The sequence below is a fragment of the Hyla sarda genome, chromosome 4 (genome assembly GCF_029499605.1).
Source record: "Hyla sarda isolate aHylSar1 chromosome 4, aHylSar1.hap1, whole genome shotgun sequence".
Taxonomy (NCBI): domain Eukaryota; kingdom Metazoa; phylum Chordata; class Amphibia; order Anura; family Hylidae; genus Hyla; species Hyla sarda.
In genome coordinates this window covers 53,849,522-53,869,714 of record NC_079192.1, presented here as the reverse complement: position 1 = coordinate 53,869,714, position 20,193 = coordinate 53,849,522, and the positions used below count along the sequence as shown (strand labels likewise).

General features: G+C 47.1%; 2 protein-coding genes across 10 annotated transcripts in view; one reads left to right on the top strand and one right to left on the bottom strand.

Annotated features, from left to right (window-relative positions):
• LOC130367933 (oocyte zinc finger protein XlCOF6-like) overlaps positions 1-20,193 on the top strand; it is a 107,553-nt gene that overhangs the window by 20,220 nt on the left and 67,140 nt on the right. The gene's annotated exons all lie outside the window — the stretch shown is intronic.
• The window catches only part of LOC130367935 (zinc finger protein 251-like), a 49,279-nt gene that overhangs the window by 9,594 nt on the left and 19,492 nt on the right, over positions 1-20,193 (bottom strand). For all 9 annotated transcript variants that reach the window (XM_056570967.1, XM_056570968.1, XM_056570964.1 and 6 more), the window contains one exon: positions 1,188-2,012. In XM_056570967.1, coding sequence (XP_056426942.1) covers positions 1,188-2,012 — 825 coding nt within the window. The remainder of the gene's footprint in view (positions 1-1,187; positions 2,013-20,193) is intronic.

Here is a 20,193-nt window from a genome sequence, read left to right as displayed (position 1 = left end):
CGCGCCTGTGTGTTCTCCGGCATTACAGCTGCGCGGACTCTGGGTCCGGGAGGAGGAGGACGGCGGAGGAGCCACAAGTGGAGGTGGCGGTGACAGCAGGGCAGATCGGCAGGCATCATCCCTCAGTCTCCGGGGTGAGTGACACTACAGACCGGGGGAGGGCAGCACTGGCAGCATGCTCGGCCACCGGCAAAACTTTCACTAGTTGTGTGTGAGTGGGAGAGAGGAGCCCCCTGCAGGGGAGAAGGGGCAGGTGTGCCAGGTGAGGAGGGGGCACAGCCTGGACCCTGGGGGGCACTACTCTCTGGGGTTGGGGTGCCCAGTGCAAGGAGCAGTGAGTTACTTTGCAGAACTGGGGGCAGCATGGGCACTGTTTGCAGGAATGCATTATATAGAGTGTGTGTTGTAATGGGGGAGCCCCTTTAACTTTAGGGAGTCTGTAGTGAAGCAGCTTTGTGGGGTCACCCCAAACTCTATAGCCCTGCTGTAACATGGATACATGTGTAAGACAGTGGTCTCCCAGCTGTGGACCCTCCAGCTGTTGCAAAACTACAACTCCCAGCATGCCCGGACAGCCGAAGGCTGTCCGGGCATGCTGGGAGTTGTAGTTTTGCAACAGCTGGAGGCACCCTGGTTGGGAAACACTGCGCTAGTGGGCACATGGAAGGAGGGAAGGAGCTGTGGGCGTTACTTTATTATAATTTATTATAATTTCCTGGGGGGGGGAGAGGAGGGGGACACAGCAGCAGAGAGTCATGGGAAATGTAGTCTTTATGACATGGCTGCTTACTGCTACAGGTGGCAATTACAAGAGAATGGCTGGGCCAAATTTGACAAATGAGGTATCATTGGAAAGGTCTTTGAAAGAGCGATCAGATGAGGTAAACTTTTTTTTTTAAGCACCAGCGCTCCGGAGTACTCCTTTAAAAACTTACCCCCCTATTCACCAAGTTACAGGATAGAGGATAAGTGTCTGATCCAGGGAAGAAGGAATGGGCGTCCGACCACTGGGACCCCTTGCCATCTCCAGAAATGGGGCCCTGTCTCTCCCCGCTGCATGGAGCAGTGTGTCTATGGGAACGCCAGAGATACTCGAGTATAGCCCTGTGGCTGTTTGCTTAGAGATGGATAACTCATAAGCATTTCCTCAACCTAAGTAGACAATACCTAAATTTGGTGACACTTACCGGGTGCACACGGTCTGTCCAGATCACCAGATCCCACTGTTTGTTTTCTTTGGAAAACCAGAACGGAGTTCGATATCGTATGATCGGTCTGCGTTCCCATGCTGCAAAACCCAATTTTTCTCCATTGTATACCCCGAAGTGCTTCTTCCTCTTCGGCTGTTAGTCCTCCATTACTCAAGGTGGTCAGAGCGGCCATACCATAAGGACTCTTCATTTTTTCTAAACAGTTTTTTATGATATTTTCCCGGATAAAACATTCTTCTTCTTTGACAACGGGAATAATCGAAGATACGGTATTGACTTCCAAAGGTCGTCCATGACTGTTGATAATGTACTGGTCCCGGGCGAAGTGGCATGGGCATAGCCCGTATTGGTTTTGCCCGTTTTTATCCAACAGCTGGTCGTCTTTGCCTAGAAATCTCTCGTTCCTAGGGTTGGTTAGACCGGCCGCATCCAATCGTTTCCTTACTCTCTTTATTCGGTTCTTTTTCAGATTTTCCGCAATTATACATTCTCCTTCTTTGACAACGGGGAAAATAGAAGGGACGGCGTCTACTTTCAAAGATCTTCCATGTTTGTTGAATATATATGAATCGAGGGTAAAGTGGCAGGAGCACAGGCGATATTTGTTTTGCTTGTTTCCATCCAGAATCAACTGGGCCAAAGCTTTTACGTCCTTGAAGATCTGCCCGGTCTGCTGCAGCCATTCTTTTATCCTCGTGATGTCCTTAGGGAAGGGGTGCAAGATGATCTGCTCGCTCTGGCCCTTTCTTCCCGTTTTACTAATACATTGGTTTACCAAACAGCTTGGCATGATTCTATGAACTATGGAAAGAAAAAACAGATGTATAAAAAAAATTGGTTAGTTTTTATATGGCAGCAGGAAAAGGCGTAAACCCCTTAGATGCCACAGTCAATAGTGACAGCAGCATCTAAGTGGTTAGATACATAGAAAGGGCTCTCATTGGTGTACCATGATGTGACTGTGGGGTTGCAATGGCTACACCTCCATTAGCCTGTGCCTTTATTACTTGCTTTGGCACACTGCAGTGTTTTCAAACAGTGTGTCTCCAGCTGTTGCAAAACTACAACTCCCAGAATGCATCCTGGGAGTTGTAGTTTTGCAACAGCTGGAGACACACTATTTGGGGAAACACTGGCAAAAAATAGCATTATCTAGGTCCCTAGTTAGTGGGGGAAAAAGTAAAAAAAAATACCAAAAAATATACATTTGAAACCCAGGGACCGGCACCGGTGGCAGGTGAGTTTAGGGGTCTTTATTTTTCCTACCACCCTGCACAGTTTATAACGTAGAAATCATTCCATGGAATACCCCTGTATATAATACTTTACTTCTTAAGGACCCATGCACACTACGGAAATTCAGCAAAGAATTTCTTTTAATGGATCTGCACTCCCCGGAATCAGGGTTAAAGGAGTTTTCAAGATATTAAAAACATATTCCTTATTCACAAGGCAGGGCCTGACTCTCCCCGGCAAATACTTCGGCCCCCACCTCATCTCGACAGCTCATGTGACAGGATTGAGGCCAGTGATTGGCTAATCGGGTGGTCACTACTGAGACGAGTACGACTAAGAAAGTGGGGGAGCAGAGCATTCAGCATGGAGTGTTGGGCCCCGTTTTTGAGATAGGGGATACATTTATAATAGCTGGATAACCCCTTTCATTTTGCTTGGAATTTGAAGCGGAAATTACCCTTGCAATTCAAAATCCCATTGACAATGGTTCATTCTGGACAGAAGTCCCCTGAAAGAATGAACATGTTCATGCACAAAAGATTTAATTAATCGGGGCCTCAGTAATGAGACCCCCACCGATGTTACTAATAACATATTTCAGTGTCCATTCTCACCTATGGATCTGAAAAATCACCCAATGGTTTCATAAAACTGAACTTTTGTTGTCAAGATCCCTGAAAGAGAATCATTGTCTTGTAGTTAACTCCTATTTCTAGACATAACCTAAGCATCTGTATTCTGTGGTGATGAACTGGAACCTGTCTGACTGGTACCATGTGTAATAGGTGTTGGGCCCGAAAACAAAAATACCACCTTTGTCTGTGTCAGGAACTGTCCAGAGCAGGAAAGGTTTGCTATGGGAATTTGTTTCTACCCTGCATAGTTCCTGCCACGGACAGCACTACAGAAAGGACTACACAACTTCCTCTGGAGCATACAGCAGCTGATAAGTACTGGAAGGATTAAAGGGGTACTCCACTGGAAAACATATTTTTAAATCAACTGGTGCCAGAAAGTTAAACAGATTTGTAAATTACTTCTATTAAAAAAATCTTAACACTTCCAGTACTTATCAGCTGCTGTATAATACAAAGGAAGTTTGGATTTCCTTTCTGTCTGACCACAGTGCTCTCTGCTGACACCTCTGTCCAATTTAGTAACTGTCCAGCAGCAATTCCGCATAGCAAATCTCTCCTGCTTTGGACAGTTCCTGACATGGACAGAGGTGTCAGCAGAGAGCACTGTGGTCAGACAGAAAGGAAATTCAAAAAGAAAAGAACTTCCTCTGGAACATACAGCAGCTGATAAGTACTGGAAGGATTAAGAATTTTTAATAGAAGTAATTTACAAATCTTTTTAACTTTCTGGCACCAGTTGATTTAAAAAAAACAAAAAAAAAAAAACAATGTTTTCCAGGGGAGTAAAGTCTTAAAAAAAAAACAAAAAACGTATCCCCCATCTGTAGGGTCTGACCGCTGGGGATCTTCAGCTCCATCATAGAGATATATGGAGGAGGCATGGTGCGCCGCTCCCGGGAAGAGCCAGGGCTCAGTGCAGGAGATCCCAGGGGCCCCAGCAGATCTATAACTTATCCCCTATTTTGCGGATAGGGGATACCTTTTTTTAGTATGAGAAAGGTTTCCCAAACTGCCTGGACAAATGGTACTTAAAGGAGTATTCCATCATAAATAAACTTTTCCCATATCCACATATTAGAGAATAGGTAGCTGATTGCTTGTGGTCCCAGAGGTCAGAACTGTCTGGAGTAGGAGAGGTTTGCTATGGGAATTTTCTCCTGCTCTGGGAAGTTGCTGACAAAAACAGAAATGGCAGCAAAGAGCACTATGGTCAGACTGGAAGAACTACACAACTTCCTCTGGAGCAGCAGATAAGTACTGGTAGGGTTAAGATATTTAAATAGACATAATTGACAAATATGTACAACTTTCTGGTGCCAGCTGATTTAAAAAAAATTCCCTACTGGAGTCCCCCTTTAATCTATTCTTTGTATAAAACAATCCCATGTCCAGCTCATCTAATCCTGGATGATTTGCACAGATCAGCACTCTCAAAGAAGAAAGGATGATCTGGCAAATCCCAAACCATTTCTAGCTTTAGGGTACAATCACATGAGTGGATCCCCAACGCGTACTACACTGCGGATCCGCCGCTGAAGGACCACTGTACAGATGGGATCAAAAGTTTGGGCACCCCAGGTAAAATTTGTATTAATGTGTATAAAGAAGCCAAGGAAAGATGGAAAAATATCCAAAAGGCATCAAATTACAGATTAGACATTCTTATAATATGTCAACAAAAGTTAGATTTTATTTCCATCGTTTACACTTTCAAAATAACAGAAAACCAAAAAATGGCGTCTGCAAAAGTTTGTGCACCCTGCAGAGTTAATATCTTGTACTGCCCCCTTTGGCAAGTATCACAGCCTGTAAACGCGTTTTGTAGCCACCCAAGAGTCTTTCAATTCATGTTTGAGGTATCTTTGCCCATTCTTCCTTACAAAAGTCTTCCAGTTCTTGGAGCTTTCTGGGCTGTCTGTCACACACTGCTCTTTTAAGGTCTATCCATAGATTTTCAATTATGTTGAGGTCAGGAGATTGTGAAGGCCATGGCAAAACCTTCAGTTTACGCCTCTTGATATAATCCCCCGTGGATTTCGAGGTGTGTTTAGGATCATTATCCATTTGTAGAAGTCATCCTCTCTTTAACTTCAGCTTTTTCAAAGATGGCATCAAGTTAGCATCCAAAATTTGCTGAAATTTTGTTGAATCCATTTTTCCTTCTACTTGTGAGATGTTCCCTGTGCCACTGGCTGCAATACAACCCCAAACCATGATTGATCCACCCCCATGCTTAACAGTTGGACAGATGTTTTTTTCATTAAATTCTGTTCCCCTTCTTCTCAAACGTACCTTTGCTCATTCTGGCCAAAAAGTTCAATTTTAACCTCATAGGTCCACAGAACTTGTTTCCAAAATACATCAGGCTTGTCTTTATGTTCATTTGCAAAGTTCAAATGCTGATTTTTTTTGGTGAGGACGTAGAAGAGGTTTTCTTCTGATGACTCTTCCATGAAGACCATATTTGTACAAGTATCTCTTTATAGTGGAATAGTGAACCACAACTCCAGTGTCTGCCAGATCTTTCTGGAGGGATTGTGCAGTCAAACGTGGGGTTTGAATTGTTTTTCTCACAATCCTGCGAGCTGTTCTGTCTGATATTTTTCTTGGTCTTCAAGATCTTGCTTTAACTTCCACTGTTCCTGATGATTGCGATTTCTTAATTAAATTCCGAACAGAGGACATTCACATCTGTTAACGTTTTGCTATCTTCTTATAGCCTTCTCCAACTTTGTGAGCGTCAACTATTTTCAGTTTCAGATTTCTAGACAACTGCTTAGAAGAACCCATGGTGCTGATTGTTGGGGTAAGGTCAGATGAGTCTGGGCATTTAAAACCTTTGAGATTGACATCACCTGGTCTTCCCAGATGATGAGTGAGAACAATCCATGACACTGGCAGGTCTCAGCTTTGCAAAGGGGGCAGTGCATGCTATAAATTCTGCAGGGTGCCCAAACTTTTGCAGATGCCATTTTTTTTTCTGTTATTTTAAAGTGTAAACGATGGAAATAAAATCTAACTTTTGTTGACATATTATAAGAATGTCTAATCTGTAATTTGATGCCTTTTTGGAGATTTTTCCATCTATCCTTGGCTTCTTTATGCACATTAATACAAATTTTTACCTGGGGTGTCCAAACTTTTGATCCCTACTGTATACTGCCTTTACAGGTGCCTGCTCGGAGCTGCAATACACCGCTACGAGCAGACACACTGCGATGTGTGAGTTGCCATGTGCAGTATAGTCGCACATCGCGGCTGCTCTCAGCCTAGCTCATAGAGCAGGGTGAGCATCTGCGATGTGTGCGAGTATACTGCGCATGCACGGTAACTCGCACATCCCTTCAGTGTGTCTGAATGTACCCCTTAGGGTACATTTAGACGAGCAGATCCACAGCGGATTTTATGCTGCAGATCCGCTGCTGAAGGACCTCTACAGGGTGCCTTTAGATGTGCCTGCTCGGAGTGGCACTAAACTGCTACAAGCAGACACACTATTGCGATGTGCGAGTCGCTGTGCATGCGCGGTGTACTCGCACACATCGCGGACGCTCCCCCTGCTCCCTGAGCTAGGCTGAAAGCAGCCGCGATGTGCGAGTATACTGCGGCGGCGACATCATAGGGTGTCTGCTTGTAGTGGCTAGAGAGGAGCGAACTTACAGTAAATTCGATCCGTCACGAACTTCTCGGCTCGGCAGTTGATGACTTTTCCTGCGTAAATTAGTTCAGCCTTCAGGTGCTCCGGTGGGCTGGAAAAGATGGATACAGTCCTAGGAAAGAGTCTCCAGCCCACCGGAGCACCGGAAAGCTGAACTAATTTATGCAGGAAAAGTCATCAACTGCCGAGCCGAGAAGTTCGTGACGAATCAAATTTACTGTACGTTCGCTCATCTCTAGTAGTGGCGTATTGCCGCTCCGGTCAGGCACATCAAAAGGCACCCTGTAGAGGGTCCTTCGGCGGCAGATCTGCAGTGTAAAATACGCTGTGGATCAGCTCGTCTGAACGTACCCTTATTGATTAAAATAGGGGCGCAGCAAAACACGAATGTCAATCCACCCAGCGTTACAACAGACACGTTTCGGGTGCATGCGCCCGAAACACGTCTGTTGAAACGCTGGGTGGATTGACATTCGTGTTTTGCTGCGCCCCTATTTTAATCAATAAACCTGGTAATGGTTTGGGATTTGCCAGTTTGTCCTTTCTTCTTTCAGATGCTTAAACTATCATATGCCTATTACAGATAAAACTTTTAATCATTAAAGGGGTTATCCAGGAAAAAAACTTTTTTTTATATCAACTGGCTCCAGAAAGTTAAACAGTTTTGTAAATTACTTCTATTAAAAAATTCTTAATCCTTTCAATAATTATCAGCTGCTGAAGTTGAGTTGTTGTTCTCTGTCTGGCAACAGTGCTCTCTGCGGACATCTCTGTCTGTCCCGGGAACTGCACAGAGTAGAAGAGGTTTGCTATGGGGATTTGTTTCTAAACTGGGCGATTCCCGAGACACGTGTCATCAGAGAGCACTTAGACAGAAAAGAACAACTCAACTTCAGCAGCTCATAAGTACTGAAAGGATTAAGATTTTTTTTAATAGAAGTAATTTACAAATCTGTTTAACTTTCTGGAGCCAGTTGATATATAAAAAAAAAGTTTTTTTCCTGGAATACCCCTTTAACTAGAAAAGTATTAAAATCCATTAGCTGGGAGGACACCAATAGAGGGAATTCACAATGGACACTGATTGGGTGCGGATAAACTCTTGCTAAAAGAGCAGAATTGTCAATTATTAAAATTAAAAATAATTAATATCCTTTGGCTGTCCAGGCATGCTGGGAGTTGTAGTTTTGCAACAGCTGGAGGTCCACAGTTTTAAACTAGATAATTGATTTTCCTTCCTGCAATGGTTCATATCCTTTATGTTCCCATTTCTGAACATTTTCTTAAGATCTCTGCTTGCTGGCAGTGAATCTAGATGTCTGTGTGCAGCCTGTGGATGTCAACAACTGTCCTTGCACAGCTGCAGTGCTGTCACTATGTGTAGATCACATGACACATACAAGCATCCACACATCACTCATACAGCACAGTAAGACATCAGCCTGTGTTCACACACATTACCTGATCCCCTCAGCTGCACTAATAAGCCTGGAGACTGCTGGGACTTGTAGTCCTGTCCCACTGCATGGCACTGATCGCTTTCCTGACATCACATCTAGAGTATAAAGCCGCAACACACAATGCACGGTATTCACACAGAGCCCATGTCACCATGGCAGGAGATGGAGGTCATGTGATCGGCCCGGAAGGGGAGGGGCTTAGTGCTAGTGGAGCTCAGTGCAAGGGCGAGGAGCTGCGACTGAGGGGGGGAGCAGCAAAGATTGGAGTACCATGGGGGGCAGTGTGTGGGGATGGGAGTACCATGGGGGGCAGTGTGTGGAGATGGGGGTACTATGGGAGGCAGTGTGTGGAGATGGGGGTACCATGGGGGGGGGGAGCAGTGTGTGGGGATGGGAGTAACATGGGGGGCAGTGTGTGGGGGATGGGAGTACCATGGGGGGCAGTGTGTGGGGGATGGGAGTACCATGGGGGGCAGTGTGTGGGGGATGGGAGTACCATGGGGGGCAGTGTGTGGGGATGGGAGTACCATGGGGAGCAGTGTGTGTGGATGGGAGTACTATGGGGGGCAGTGTGTAGCGATGGGAGTACCATGGGGGGCAGTGGAGATGGGGGTAGTGTATGGGGATGGGAGCACTATGGGGGGACAGTGTGTGGAGATGGGGGTAGTATATGGGGATGGGAGTACCATGGGGGGCAGTGTGTGGAGATGGGGGTAGTATATAGGGATGGGAGTACCATGGGGGGCAGTGTGTGGAGATGGGGGTAGTATATAGGGATGGGAGTACCATGGGGGGCAGTGTGTGGAGATGGGGGTAGTATATAGGGATGGGAGTACCATGGGGGGCAGTGTGTGGGGATGGGGGTAGTATATGGAGAGGGGAGTAACATGGGGGACAATGTGTGGAGATGGGGGTAGTATATGGAGAGGGGAGTAACATGGGGGACAGTGTGTGGAGATGGGGGTAGTATATGGGGATTGGAGTACCATGGAAGGCAGTGGAGATGGGGGTAGTATATGGGGATGGGAGTACCATGGAAGGCAGTGGAGATGGGGGTAGTATATGGGGATGGGAGTTCTATGGGAGGCAGTGTGTGGAGATGGGGGTAGTATATGGGGATGGGAGTACCATGGGGGGGAGGGGGCAGTGTGTGGAGATGGGGGTAGTATATGAGGATGGGAGTACTATGGGGGGCAGTGTGTGGAGATGGGGGTAGTATAAGGGGATGGGAGTACCATGGGGGGGGGCAGTGTGTGGGTATGGGAGTACCATGGGGGGGGCAGTGTGTAGGGATGGGAGTACCATGGGGGGGCAGTGTGTGGGGATGGGAGTACCATGGGGGGCTGTGTGTGGAGATGGGGGTAGTATATGGAGATGGGAGTACCATGGAAGGCAGTGGAGATGGGGGTAGTATATGGGGATGGGAGTTCTATGGGAGGCAGTGTGTGGAGATGGGGGTAGTATATGAGGATGGGAGTACTATGGGCGGCAGTGTGTGGAGATGGGGGTAGTATATGGAGATGGGAGTACCATGGAAGGCAGTGGAGATGGGGGTAGTATATGGGGATGGGAGTACTATGGGCGGCAGTGTGTGGAGATGGGGGTAGTATATGGAGATGGGAGTACCATGGAAGGCAGTGGAGATGGGGGTAGTATATGGGGATGGGAGTTCTATGGGAGGCAGTGTGTGGAGATGGGGGTAGTATATGAGGATGGGAGTACTATGGGCGGCAGTGTGTGGAGATGGGGGTAGTATATGGGGATGGCAGTACCATGGGGGGCAGTGTGTGGGGATGGGAGTACCATGGGGGGGGGGGGCAGTGTGTGGGGATGGGAGTACCATGGGGGGGGGCAGTGTGTGGGGATGGGAGTACCATGGGGGGGGGCAGTGTGTTGGGATGGGAGTAACATGGGGGGCAGTGTGTTGGGATGGGAGTACCATGGGGGACAGTGTGTTGGGATGGGAGTACCATGGGGGGCAGTGTGTTGGGATGGGGTTTACATGGGGTGCAGTGTGTTGGGATGGGAGTACCATGGGGGGCAGTGTGTTGGGATGGGAGTACCATGGGGGGGGCAGTATGTTGGGATGGGAGTACCATGGGGGGGCAGTGTGTTGGGATGGGAGTATGATGGGGGGGGCAGTGTGTTGGGATGGGAGTACCATGGGGGGGGGCAGTGTGTTGGGATGGGAGTACCATGGGGGGCAGTGTGTTGGGATGGGAGTACCATGGGGGGGCAGTGTGTTGGGATGGGAGTAGCATGGGGGGCTGTGTGTTGGGATGGGAGTACCATGGGGGGGCAGTGTGTTGGGATGGGAGTACCATGGGGGGGGGGGGGCAGTGTGTTGGGATGGGAGTACCATGGGGGGGCAGTGTGTTGGGATGGGAGTACCATGGGGGGGCAGTGTGTTGGGATGGGAGTACCATGGGGGGGGGCAGTGTGTTGGGATGGGGTTTACATGGGGGCAGTGTGATGGGATGTGGTTACCATGGGGATAGGGGTGCCTCAGTTGCTGTATTCTGTAGATAGGGTTGTACACATGTTTGATCAACTGCAATGCTGTCCTTTAAAGGGGTACTTCTCTGGAAAACATTATTTTTTAAAGGGGTACTCCATTGGAAAAAATGTAAATCAACTGGTGCCAGAAAGTTAAACAGATTTGTACATTTCCTGTGTAGTATTCCAGCGCTATATATAGGACTTTCTATGGTATACTGCAATAAAGAGATGTATTTAAATAGTACTTACATATCAAGTTATTCTCCATATGAAATTAATGCGGTTAATGTGCCACACTGTATGTATAGCTAGAAAGAATGTATAATGCATGATTAAATAATACCGTTCTGAATCTATAAATGGGTATTATACAATATGATTGTGGTACACATATATGTCAAATATTTCCACCGTATACGGTACACTCCTTGTTAGACTAGTAGATCCGGATTACCAGGTCCAACTTCCGATACTTCGGTATACAACAGACAAGGTGGGTACTATAATGGCAACGTATCAAACGCTATATACGTCCAATAGTACCTTGTCCCAGGTTAGAACAGGAGTGGAATCGAGTTGCTCTGCGGTATCTTAACCCCTTAAGGACCCAGCCATTTTACACCTTAGGACCCGGCCATTTTTTGCACATCTGACCACTGTCACTTTAAACAATTAATAACTCTGGAATGCTTTTAGTTATCGTTCTGATTCCGAGATTGTTTTTTCGTGACATATTCTAATTTAACTTAGTGGTACATTTTTGTGGTAACTTGCATCCTTTCTTGGTGAAAAATCCCAAAATTTGATGAAAAATTTGAAAATTTAGCATTTTTCTAACTTTGAAGCTCTCTGCTTGTAAGGAAAATGGATATTCCAAATAATTTTATTTATTCACATATACAAAATGTCTACTTTATGTTTGCATCATAAAATTTGAGTTTTCACTTTTGGAAGACATTAGAGGGCTTCAAAGTTCAGCAGCAATTTTCAAATTTTTCACAAAATTTCCAAACTCACTATTTTTCAGGGACCAGTTCAGGTTTGGAGTGGATTTGAAGGGTCTTCATCTTAGAAATACCCCACAAATGACCCAATTATAAAAACTGCACCCCCAAAGTATTCAAAATGACATTCAGTCAGCGTTTTAACCCTTTAGGTGTTTCACAGGAATAGCAGCAAAGTGAAGGAGAAAATTCACAATCTTAATTTTTTACACTCGCATGTTCTTGTAGACCCAATTTTTGAATTTTTACAAGGGGTAAAAGGAGCAAATTTATATTGGTAGCCCAATTTCTCTCGAGTAAGCACATACCTCATATGTCCATGTAAAGTGTTTGGCGGGCGCAGTAGAGGGCTCAGAAGCGAAGGAGCGACAAGGGGATTTTGGAGAGTACGTTTTTCTGAAATGGTTTTTGAGGGGCATATTGCATTTAGGAAGCCCCATAAATTCCCCTAAAGTGCACTACGGGCGAACTACAATGCTCAGAAGAGAAGGAGTAGTAATTTGCTTTTTGAGAGCAAATTTTGCTAGGGGGGCATGTCGCATTTAGGAAGCCCCTATGGTGCCAGAACAACAAAATAACCCCACATGGCATACCATTTTGGAAACTAGACCCCTTGAGGAACGTAACAAGGAATTAAGTGAGCCTTAATACCCCACAGGGGTTTCACGACTTTTCCATATGTAAAATTTTTTTATTTTTTTTTCACTAAAATGTGTGTTTCCCCCCCCAAATTTCACATTTTTGCAAGGGTTAATAGCAGAAAATACACCCCAAAATTTGTAACCCCATCTCTTCTGAGTATGGAGGTACCCCATAAGTTCCCCTTAAGTGCACTACGGGCAAACTACAATGCTCAGAAGAGAAGGAGTAATATTTGGCTTTTTGAGAGCAAATTTTGCTAGGGGGCATGTCGCATTTAGGAAGCCCCTATGGTGCCAGAACAACAAAATAACCCCACATGGCATACCATTTTGGAAACTAGACCCCTTCAGGAATGTAACAAGGAATTAATTGAGCCTTAATACCCCACAGGGGTTTCACGACTTTTCCATATGTAAAGTTTTATTTTTTTCACTAAAATGTGTGTTTCCCCCCAACGTTCACATTTTTGCAAGGGTTAATAGCAGAAAATACCCCCCAAAATTTTTAACCCCATCTCTTCTGAGTATGGAGGTACCCCATAAGTGGACGTCAATTGCACTGCAGGAGTGCCACAATGCTCAGAAGAGGAGTCACATTTGCAAACTTTGCTGAAATGGGGGGGACATGTCGCATTTGGGAAGCCCCTATGGTGCCAGGACAGCAAAAAAAAAAACACATGGCATCACATTTTGGAAACTAGACCCCTTGAGGAACGTAACAAGGGGTAAAGTAAGCCTTAATACCCCACAGGGGTTTCACGACTTTTGCATATGTACAATAAAAAAATAAAAATTTCACTAAAATGTGGGTTTTCCCCCAAATTTTACATTTTTACAAGGGTTAATAGCAGAAAAGACACCCCAAAATTTGTAAATACATTTCTTTGGAATAAGGACATACCTTAATTTTTTATGATTTTCACTCCGCGGGTGCACACCAAGTCTTGGAGTGGGAAGTCAGTCAGGGGCCTTGAGCTTATTATAGCAGCCAGGATGTGGGATCCCCCCTCAAGGAGCATTAATGGGGGGGAGCACTGAGCCCTAAAATAGGGGAACACTATGGGGGACAACGGGCCGTAACTGGGGTAGACAGGTGGGGTACAGAGGCCCGTAATATGGGGTACAGTGGGCCAGAAAACTATAAATCATAAAATAATAAAACAGGATATGTTCCCAGAATGATGACCCAGAGCATAGCCAAAACTAAAAAAAATATGCCCGCCCCAAACCCTATGCTCTGAGTCATCATTCTGGGAATGTGATGTGTGTGGCCGTCCCTAACCTGTTGCCTCAAATGCGCACCCGCTCAGGTGGAGAGAGAGCGCTGCACATTTGAGGCAACATAAAAAGTCCCCGATGATAGTGACTCTGTGACCTATGACCCATTTTTGAAAAAATACCCCCAGAGGTCTTATCAGGTTTTTTTTTTTTTTCTTCCAGTTTTTTTGGGGCAATTTAGTGATTTATGGGGGTTATATTTTGGAATGTACTCTGGACTTGGTACATTGGTCAAATTATGGAAAATTCAAATGAAAAGGGAAAATTTAGGGCTCCATGGAAGTGTGATACTCCCTGAAGCAGCCTATGCAGAGGCCCGGATTATCTGGGCAAGTGTCACATTGGTACCTGGTGTCCCTCCGAATCCCCCTCCTGTAACACACTCTGCATTTTTTCTGGGATTGCCTCTTCTTTCCACTGTGGGGGATCACACCTGGAAAGTGCTGGCCTGGGACGATCCTAGCGCCTATAACTCCAGACCCTTGGGAAGTCCGGCCTGATCTTTCCTGGTCAACAAAGATCAGGAACCTTAGGACTTCTTCTTGGTACTGGAGGAATGTCCCTGTGTTGCCAGCGTACTGGGATAGTACAAAAGCGTTGTACATGGCAACCTGTACCAAGTAGACCGCAACTTTTTTGTACCATGCCCGTGTTTTCCGCATGGCGTTATATGGCTTGAGGACTTGATCTGAGAGATCAACTCCCCCCATATACCGATTGTAGTCCAGAATACAATCGGGCTTGAGGACCGGTCCCGCGGTACCTCGCACAGGGACAGGGGTGCTGCCATTCCCATGAATAGTGGTGAGTATAAGGACATCCCTCTTATCCTTATACCTGACCAACAACAGGTTATCATGGGTCAGGGCACGGGACTCACCCTTGGGCATAGGCGTCTTAACAAAATTTAGAGGGAGGCCTCTCTGATTCTTCCGCATGGTCCCACAAGCGGACGGGGATCTGGCGGAAAGGGATTTGAACAGAGGGATGCTGGTATAAAAGTTGTCCATGTAAAAACCCTTATCCAGCAATGGGTGCATAAGGTCCCAAACGATTTTCCCGCTAACACCCAGAGTGGGCGAACAATTTGGGGGTTCAATACGGGAATCTCGTCCCTCATATACTCTAAACCTGCAAGTGTACCCGGAGGTACTCTCGCAGAGTTTATAGAGCTTCACGCCATACCGCGCCCGCTTCGAGGGAATATACTGGCAGAAGATGAGTCTCCCCTTAAAACTGATGAGAGACTCATCTACCGAGAGGTCCCTGAGCGGTACGTAGGCCTCCAAAAATTTGGCCCCAAAGTGATCGATGACCGGCCTCACTTTGTAAAGCCGGTCATGGGTGGGATCACCTCGGGGCGGACATGCCGCATTATCTGCATAATGCAGGCATTTCCAAATCGCCTCGTACCGCTTCCGTGTCATCGCCATACTGTAAAGCGGGGTCTGGTATAGGAAGTCCCCGCTCCAGTAATGACGGACACTTGGTTTTTTGTCCAGGCCCATATGCAGCGTGAGGCCCCAAAATGTCCTCATTTCAGCTGCATCAATGGCGCGCCATTCATTGGACCTGGCCAAAAAGGAATCGGGGTGGTGGGCAATGAACTGCTGGGCGTACAAGTTCGTTTGCTCCACCATTAGATTGACCAGGCTGTCACTGAAAAAAAACTTTAAAAAGTCTAGATCAGTGAAGCCAGCCGAGTCAATCCGGATTCCTAAGTCGCCAACAAACTCAGGAATCCGTGGCTGATAACCCTCTGGGGGGCTCCAGACAGGGTCAGCGGAAGGGGGCTCCGCTGCACTTGTCTGGGGGGCCGGACTCCTATTACGAGCGGCATTGCCACTCGTACTAGTGTCGGCCACTGGGTCACTCTCATGGGGGGTGCGTGGCCTCGCCTGGCGGCGTCTCCGCCGCCGTACAGGGGACTCATCATCACTACTAGATGATGAGGAGGGCGATGAAGAACACAAAAAAGTTGGACCTTCATCGTCCTCACTGGCAGATTCGGAGTCGGAGGCTAAAAAAGTGTAAGCCTCCGCTACCGAAAATGCCCGGCGGGCCATCGCCTTTTTTCTACGTTGGCGGGGGGGGGGGGGGGCGGGGAAGTATGTACTGTGTGGTGCTTGGTGTAAAAAGTGTAATAACAACAGTTATATAAAAAAAAAAGCTGTGGCCAAAAAAAAAATAAAAAATGGGGTGGCGCATGCAGCTCCCTGAACCCCTAATAGGACCGGGGTAAGGGATCAGACCCTAATAGGACCCTGGGGGACCTATTAGGGGGTCAGGGGGGGATTTTTTTTAAATAAAAAAAGCTGCAGCCCCCCCCCCAAAAAAAAGGGGGTGGCACACGCAGCTCCCTGAACCCCTAATAGGACCTGGGGTCAGGGATCAGACCTTAATAGGACCCTTGGGGACCTATTAGGGGGTCAGGGGGGGGTACTTTTAAAAAAAACTTTTATTACACTGTTACTTATTTGCTCCTACCTGTCCCTGCACTCAGCTTTCCCTATTCTACAGCTCCTGAGGGGCTCCGGAGCTCTGAGGGGGGGGATCAACGGTCCTCTTCCTGCTGCTGCACCCGCTGACTGAACGAAAACAGCGGGTCCAGCAGCGGGAAGGGACTGTTTACCCCTCCTCTGCTGCTCTGCTATTGGCCGGACAATCGCCGGCCAATAGCAGCGTTGCTGGGGCGGTGACAGTATTGTCACCGCTCCCCAGCAACTGCTGGTGATTGGCGGTGTAATTGTACACCGCCGATCACCATTTATTTCCAGGTCATCGGGTCACAAGTGACCCGAATCGCCGAAGATCGCTTGCGTGATTTTGCAAGCGATCTCTGGCGATCGCCGACATGCGGGGGTCCCGGGACCCCCCTCGGCATTTGCACGGCATGCCTGCTGAAGGATATCAGCAGACATGCCGTTCCGATCTCTGCCCGGCGCACGGCAGGGATCGGAAAACGCCAGGACGTACGGGGACGTCCTGGGTCCTTAAAGCCCAGGGTGCGGGGACGTCCCCGTACGTCCTGGGTCCTTAAGAGGTTAAAGGGGTACTCCTGTGGAAAACTTTTTTTTTTTTTTTTAAATCAACTGGTGCCAGAAAGTTAAACAGATTTGTAAATGCTTTTCTTTTTGGATTTCTCTGATGTCACGACCACAGTGCTCTCTGCTGTCCATTTTTGGAACTGTCCAGAGAGAGCAGTAGAAAATCCCCATAGCAAACATGTGCTGCTCTGGACAGTTCCTAAAATGGACAGCAGAGGTCAGCAGAGAACATTGTGGTCGTGACATCAGAGAAATCCAAAAAGATAAACATTTCCTCTGTAGTATACAGCCCATAAAATGTACTGGAAGGATTAAGATTTTTTTTTTAGAAGTAATTTACAAATCTCTTAAACTTTCTGGCACCAGTTGATAAAAAAATGTTTTCCAGCAGAGTACCCCTTTAACCCCTTAAGGACAATGGACGTACTCCTACACCCCCGTTTCCGAGTCCTTGAGTACGTCCTGTCCATTTCCGGTCCCAGACGCTAGCCGGAGGGTAGCTGGTGCCGGATGCCTGCTGAAATCGTTCAGCAGGCATCGCAGCATATCGCCCAGGGGGGGGGGGCCATGATGACCCCCCATGTTGGCGATGGCCGCAGATCGCTGAACAATTCAGTCCAGCGATCTGCGGCGGATTCCAGATCAATCGGGTCTCCGGTGACCCGGAATTACTGGCTGATCGGGGCTGTCTCTGGCCGACCAATCAGGGCACCTGCTGTGGGTGTCACTCCCGCAACCCGTTCCGCCCCTCTTCCGGAGGACGTGATCGGGTGCGGGAAGAGGACCCCGGCAGCTGGGGACCCTGATCCCCGGCATCCCTGTTGGAATCGGGGCCCCAGGAGCGGCGGCAAGGGACTGACCTGCAGCGTGGATCAGCAGTTGGACGTGAGTGACAGCCTCCTGCTTAGCAACAGCTCCCAGCATGCAAAAAGGGCATGCTGTAGTTATGCAACAGCAGGCGGCAGAACACCACAACTCCCAGCATTCCCTTATGGGCATGCTGGGACTTATAGTTTTGCAACAGCTGGAGGCACATTTTTTTTAATGGAAAAGTGTACCTTCAGCTGTTGTATAACCACAACTCCCAGCTTGCACAATCAGCTAAAGTGCATGCTGGGAGTTGTAGTGGTGCATCTGCTGGTTGCATAACTACAAATCTCAGCATGCCCATTGGCTGTCGGTGACTGCTGAGAGTTGTAGTTTTGTAACAGCTGAAGGCACACTGGTTGTGAAACACTGAGTTAAGTAGCAAACCAGTGTGTCTCCAGCTGTTGCATAACTACAATCCCCAGCCAAAGTAGTATGCCTCCAGCTGTTGCATAACTACGAGTCCCAGCATGCCCTTCCGCTGTCTGTACATGCTGGGGGTTGTAGCTTTTGCAACAGCTGAAGGCACACTGGTTGCAAAACACTGAGTTTGTTGTGTTCCATAGCAGGTCTCCACCATTACCACATGGTTAATGTTACCTTTATTGATCTGTACAAGAACAGTGATATGTATAGGTGTTTTTATTTTTTTACAATTTAGTATTGTATAATACTTTAATTTACTAAGTGAGGGAAGAGCAAATATGTATAATCTTTACTTAATCTGAGCAATGCTGCCTGTAAACTTTAATGAAGCATTCCATTTTTTACCCCTGTATCATGCACACTCATTATCACTAGTCCTATAGCTCTATCCGTTTTATTCCAGCACGGCTGCATCTGTGTTTCATTATTGTAACTTGGTCGCATGATCACCCACCTGACCCACAGAGAGTTATGTCTTAAAGGGGTACTTCGGAGGTGGAAAAAAAAATGTTCAAAGCAACTGGTGCCACAAAATTAAACAGATTTGTAAATGACTTTTTATGTAAAAATCTTAATCCTTCCAGTACTTATCAGCTGCTGTATGCTCCAGAGGAAGTTGTGTAGTTCTTTCCAGTCTGACATCAGTGCTCTCTGCTGACACCTCTGTCCTATACTAATACACATTATTTTTGTGCTGTTTTTGTTAGGCCATAAAAAATACTAAACAAAAGTTGTTTGTTTGTAGCCTTAAAGGGGTACTACGCTGCTCAGCGTTTGGAACAAACTGTTCCGAACGCTGGAGCCGGCAGCTCGTGACGTCATAGTCCCGCCCCCTCATGACGTCATAGCCCCGTCCCCTCAATGCAAGTCTATGGGAGGGGCTGTGACAGCTGTCACGCTTCCTCTCAGACTTGCAGTGAGGGGGCAGGGCGTTACATCATGAGGGGGCGGGACTATGACATCACACGCTACCGGCTCCAGCGTTCGGAACAGTATGTGTTCCAAACGCTGAGCAGAGGAGTACCCCTTTTAAAGGACATCTGCAGCAAAAGACAACTTATCCCCTATCCACAGGATAAGGAATAAGTGTCTGATCGCAGGGGGGTGGACCGCTGGGACCCCCCGTGATCTCCTGCAAAGGCCCCCGCATTGCCGCTCTATGTGAGCGGCTAATGCATGTAGCGTCGACCTGAGGTTGACGGTACGCCGCCTCCCCATACATCTCTATGGGACAGGCACAAACGCTGCCTCTCCCATAGAGATACATGGAGGAGGCGTGTCGTCCTCAGCACCGTTCAGAAGATTGCTGGGGGTTCCAGCGTTTGGACCCCCCCGCGATCAAACAATTATCCCCCCTGTGGATAGGAGATAAGTAATCTTTTGCTGCAGATGTCCTTTAAAGGGGTACTACCGTGGAAAACTTTTTTTTTTAATCAACTGGTGCCAGAAAGTTAAACAGATTTTTAGGGGCTGTATACTAAAGAGAAATCCAAAAATGAAATGCATTTCCTGTAATGTCATGACCACAGTGCTCTCTGCTGACCTCTGCTGTCCATTTTAGGAACTGTCCAGAGAAGCATATGTTTGCTCTGGGGATTTTCTCCAGTTCCTAAAATGGACAGCAGAGGTCAGCAGAGAGCACTGTGGTCATGACATCACAGGAAATGCATTTCATTTTTGGATTTCTCTTTAGTATACAGCCCCTAAAAAGTACTGGAAGGATTAAGATTTTTTAATAGAAGTGATTTACAAATCTGTTTAACTTTCTGGCACCAGTTGATTTAAAAAAAAAAAAAAAAAGTTTTCCACGGTAGTACCCCTTTAAAAGACCAACAAATATTAAAACCCTGGTGGCATGTTGTAATGGACTTTCCATTCTACTTTTTTCCTTCTGTCTTAAGGTATGATCACACTACAGAGATTCAGACTGGCAGCCGGTGGCGGCGGTAGGACTGCGTGGCACTGCGCCGTCACCATTGACGCGATGCAGTACTTATGGACTTCCATGCGCAGAATGAACATGTTCTTTCTTTGCGCGGAACAATTTCAGCGGCGGAATTGTCCGCCGCTGAAATTCCGCAGTGTGAACGGGTCTCGCGGAGACCCATTCACGCTAACGTTAGGATCACACAGCGGAATTCCGCGAGGAATTCCGTAGTGTGAACATACCCTTAGGATCTATGCACACTACGGCATTTCTGCCCACTTTCAGTGTGACTCCATGCGCC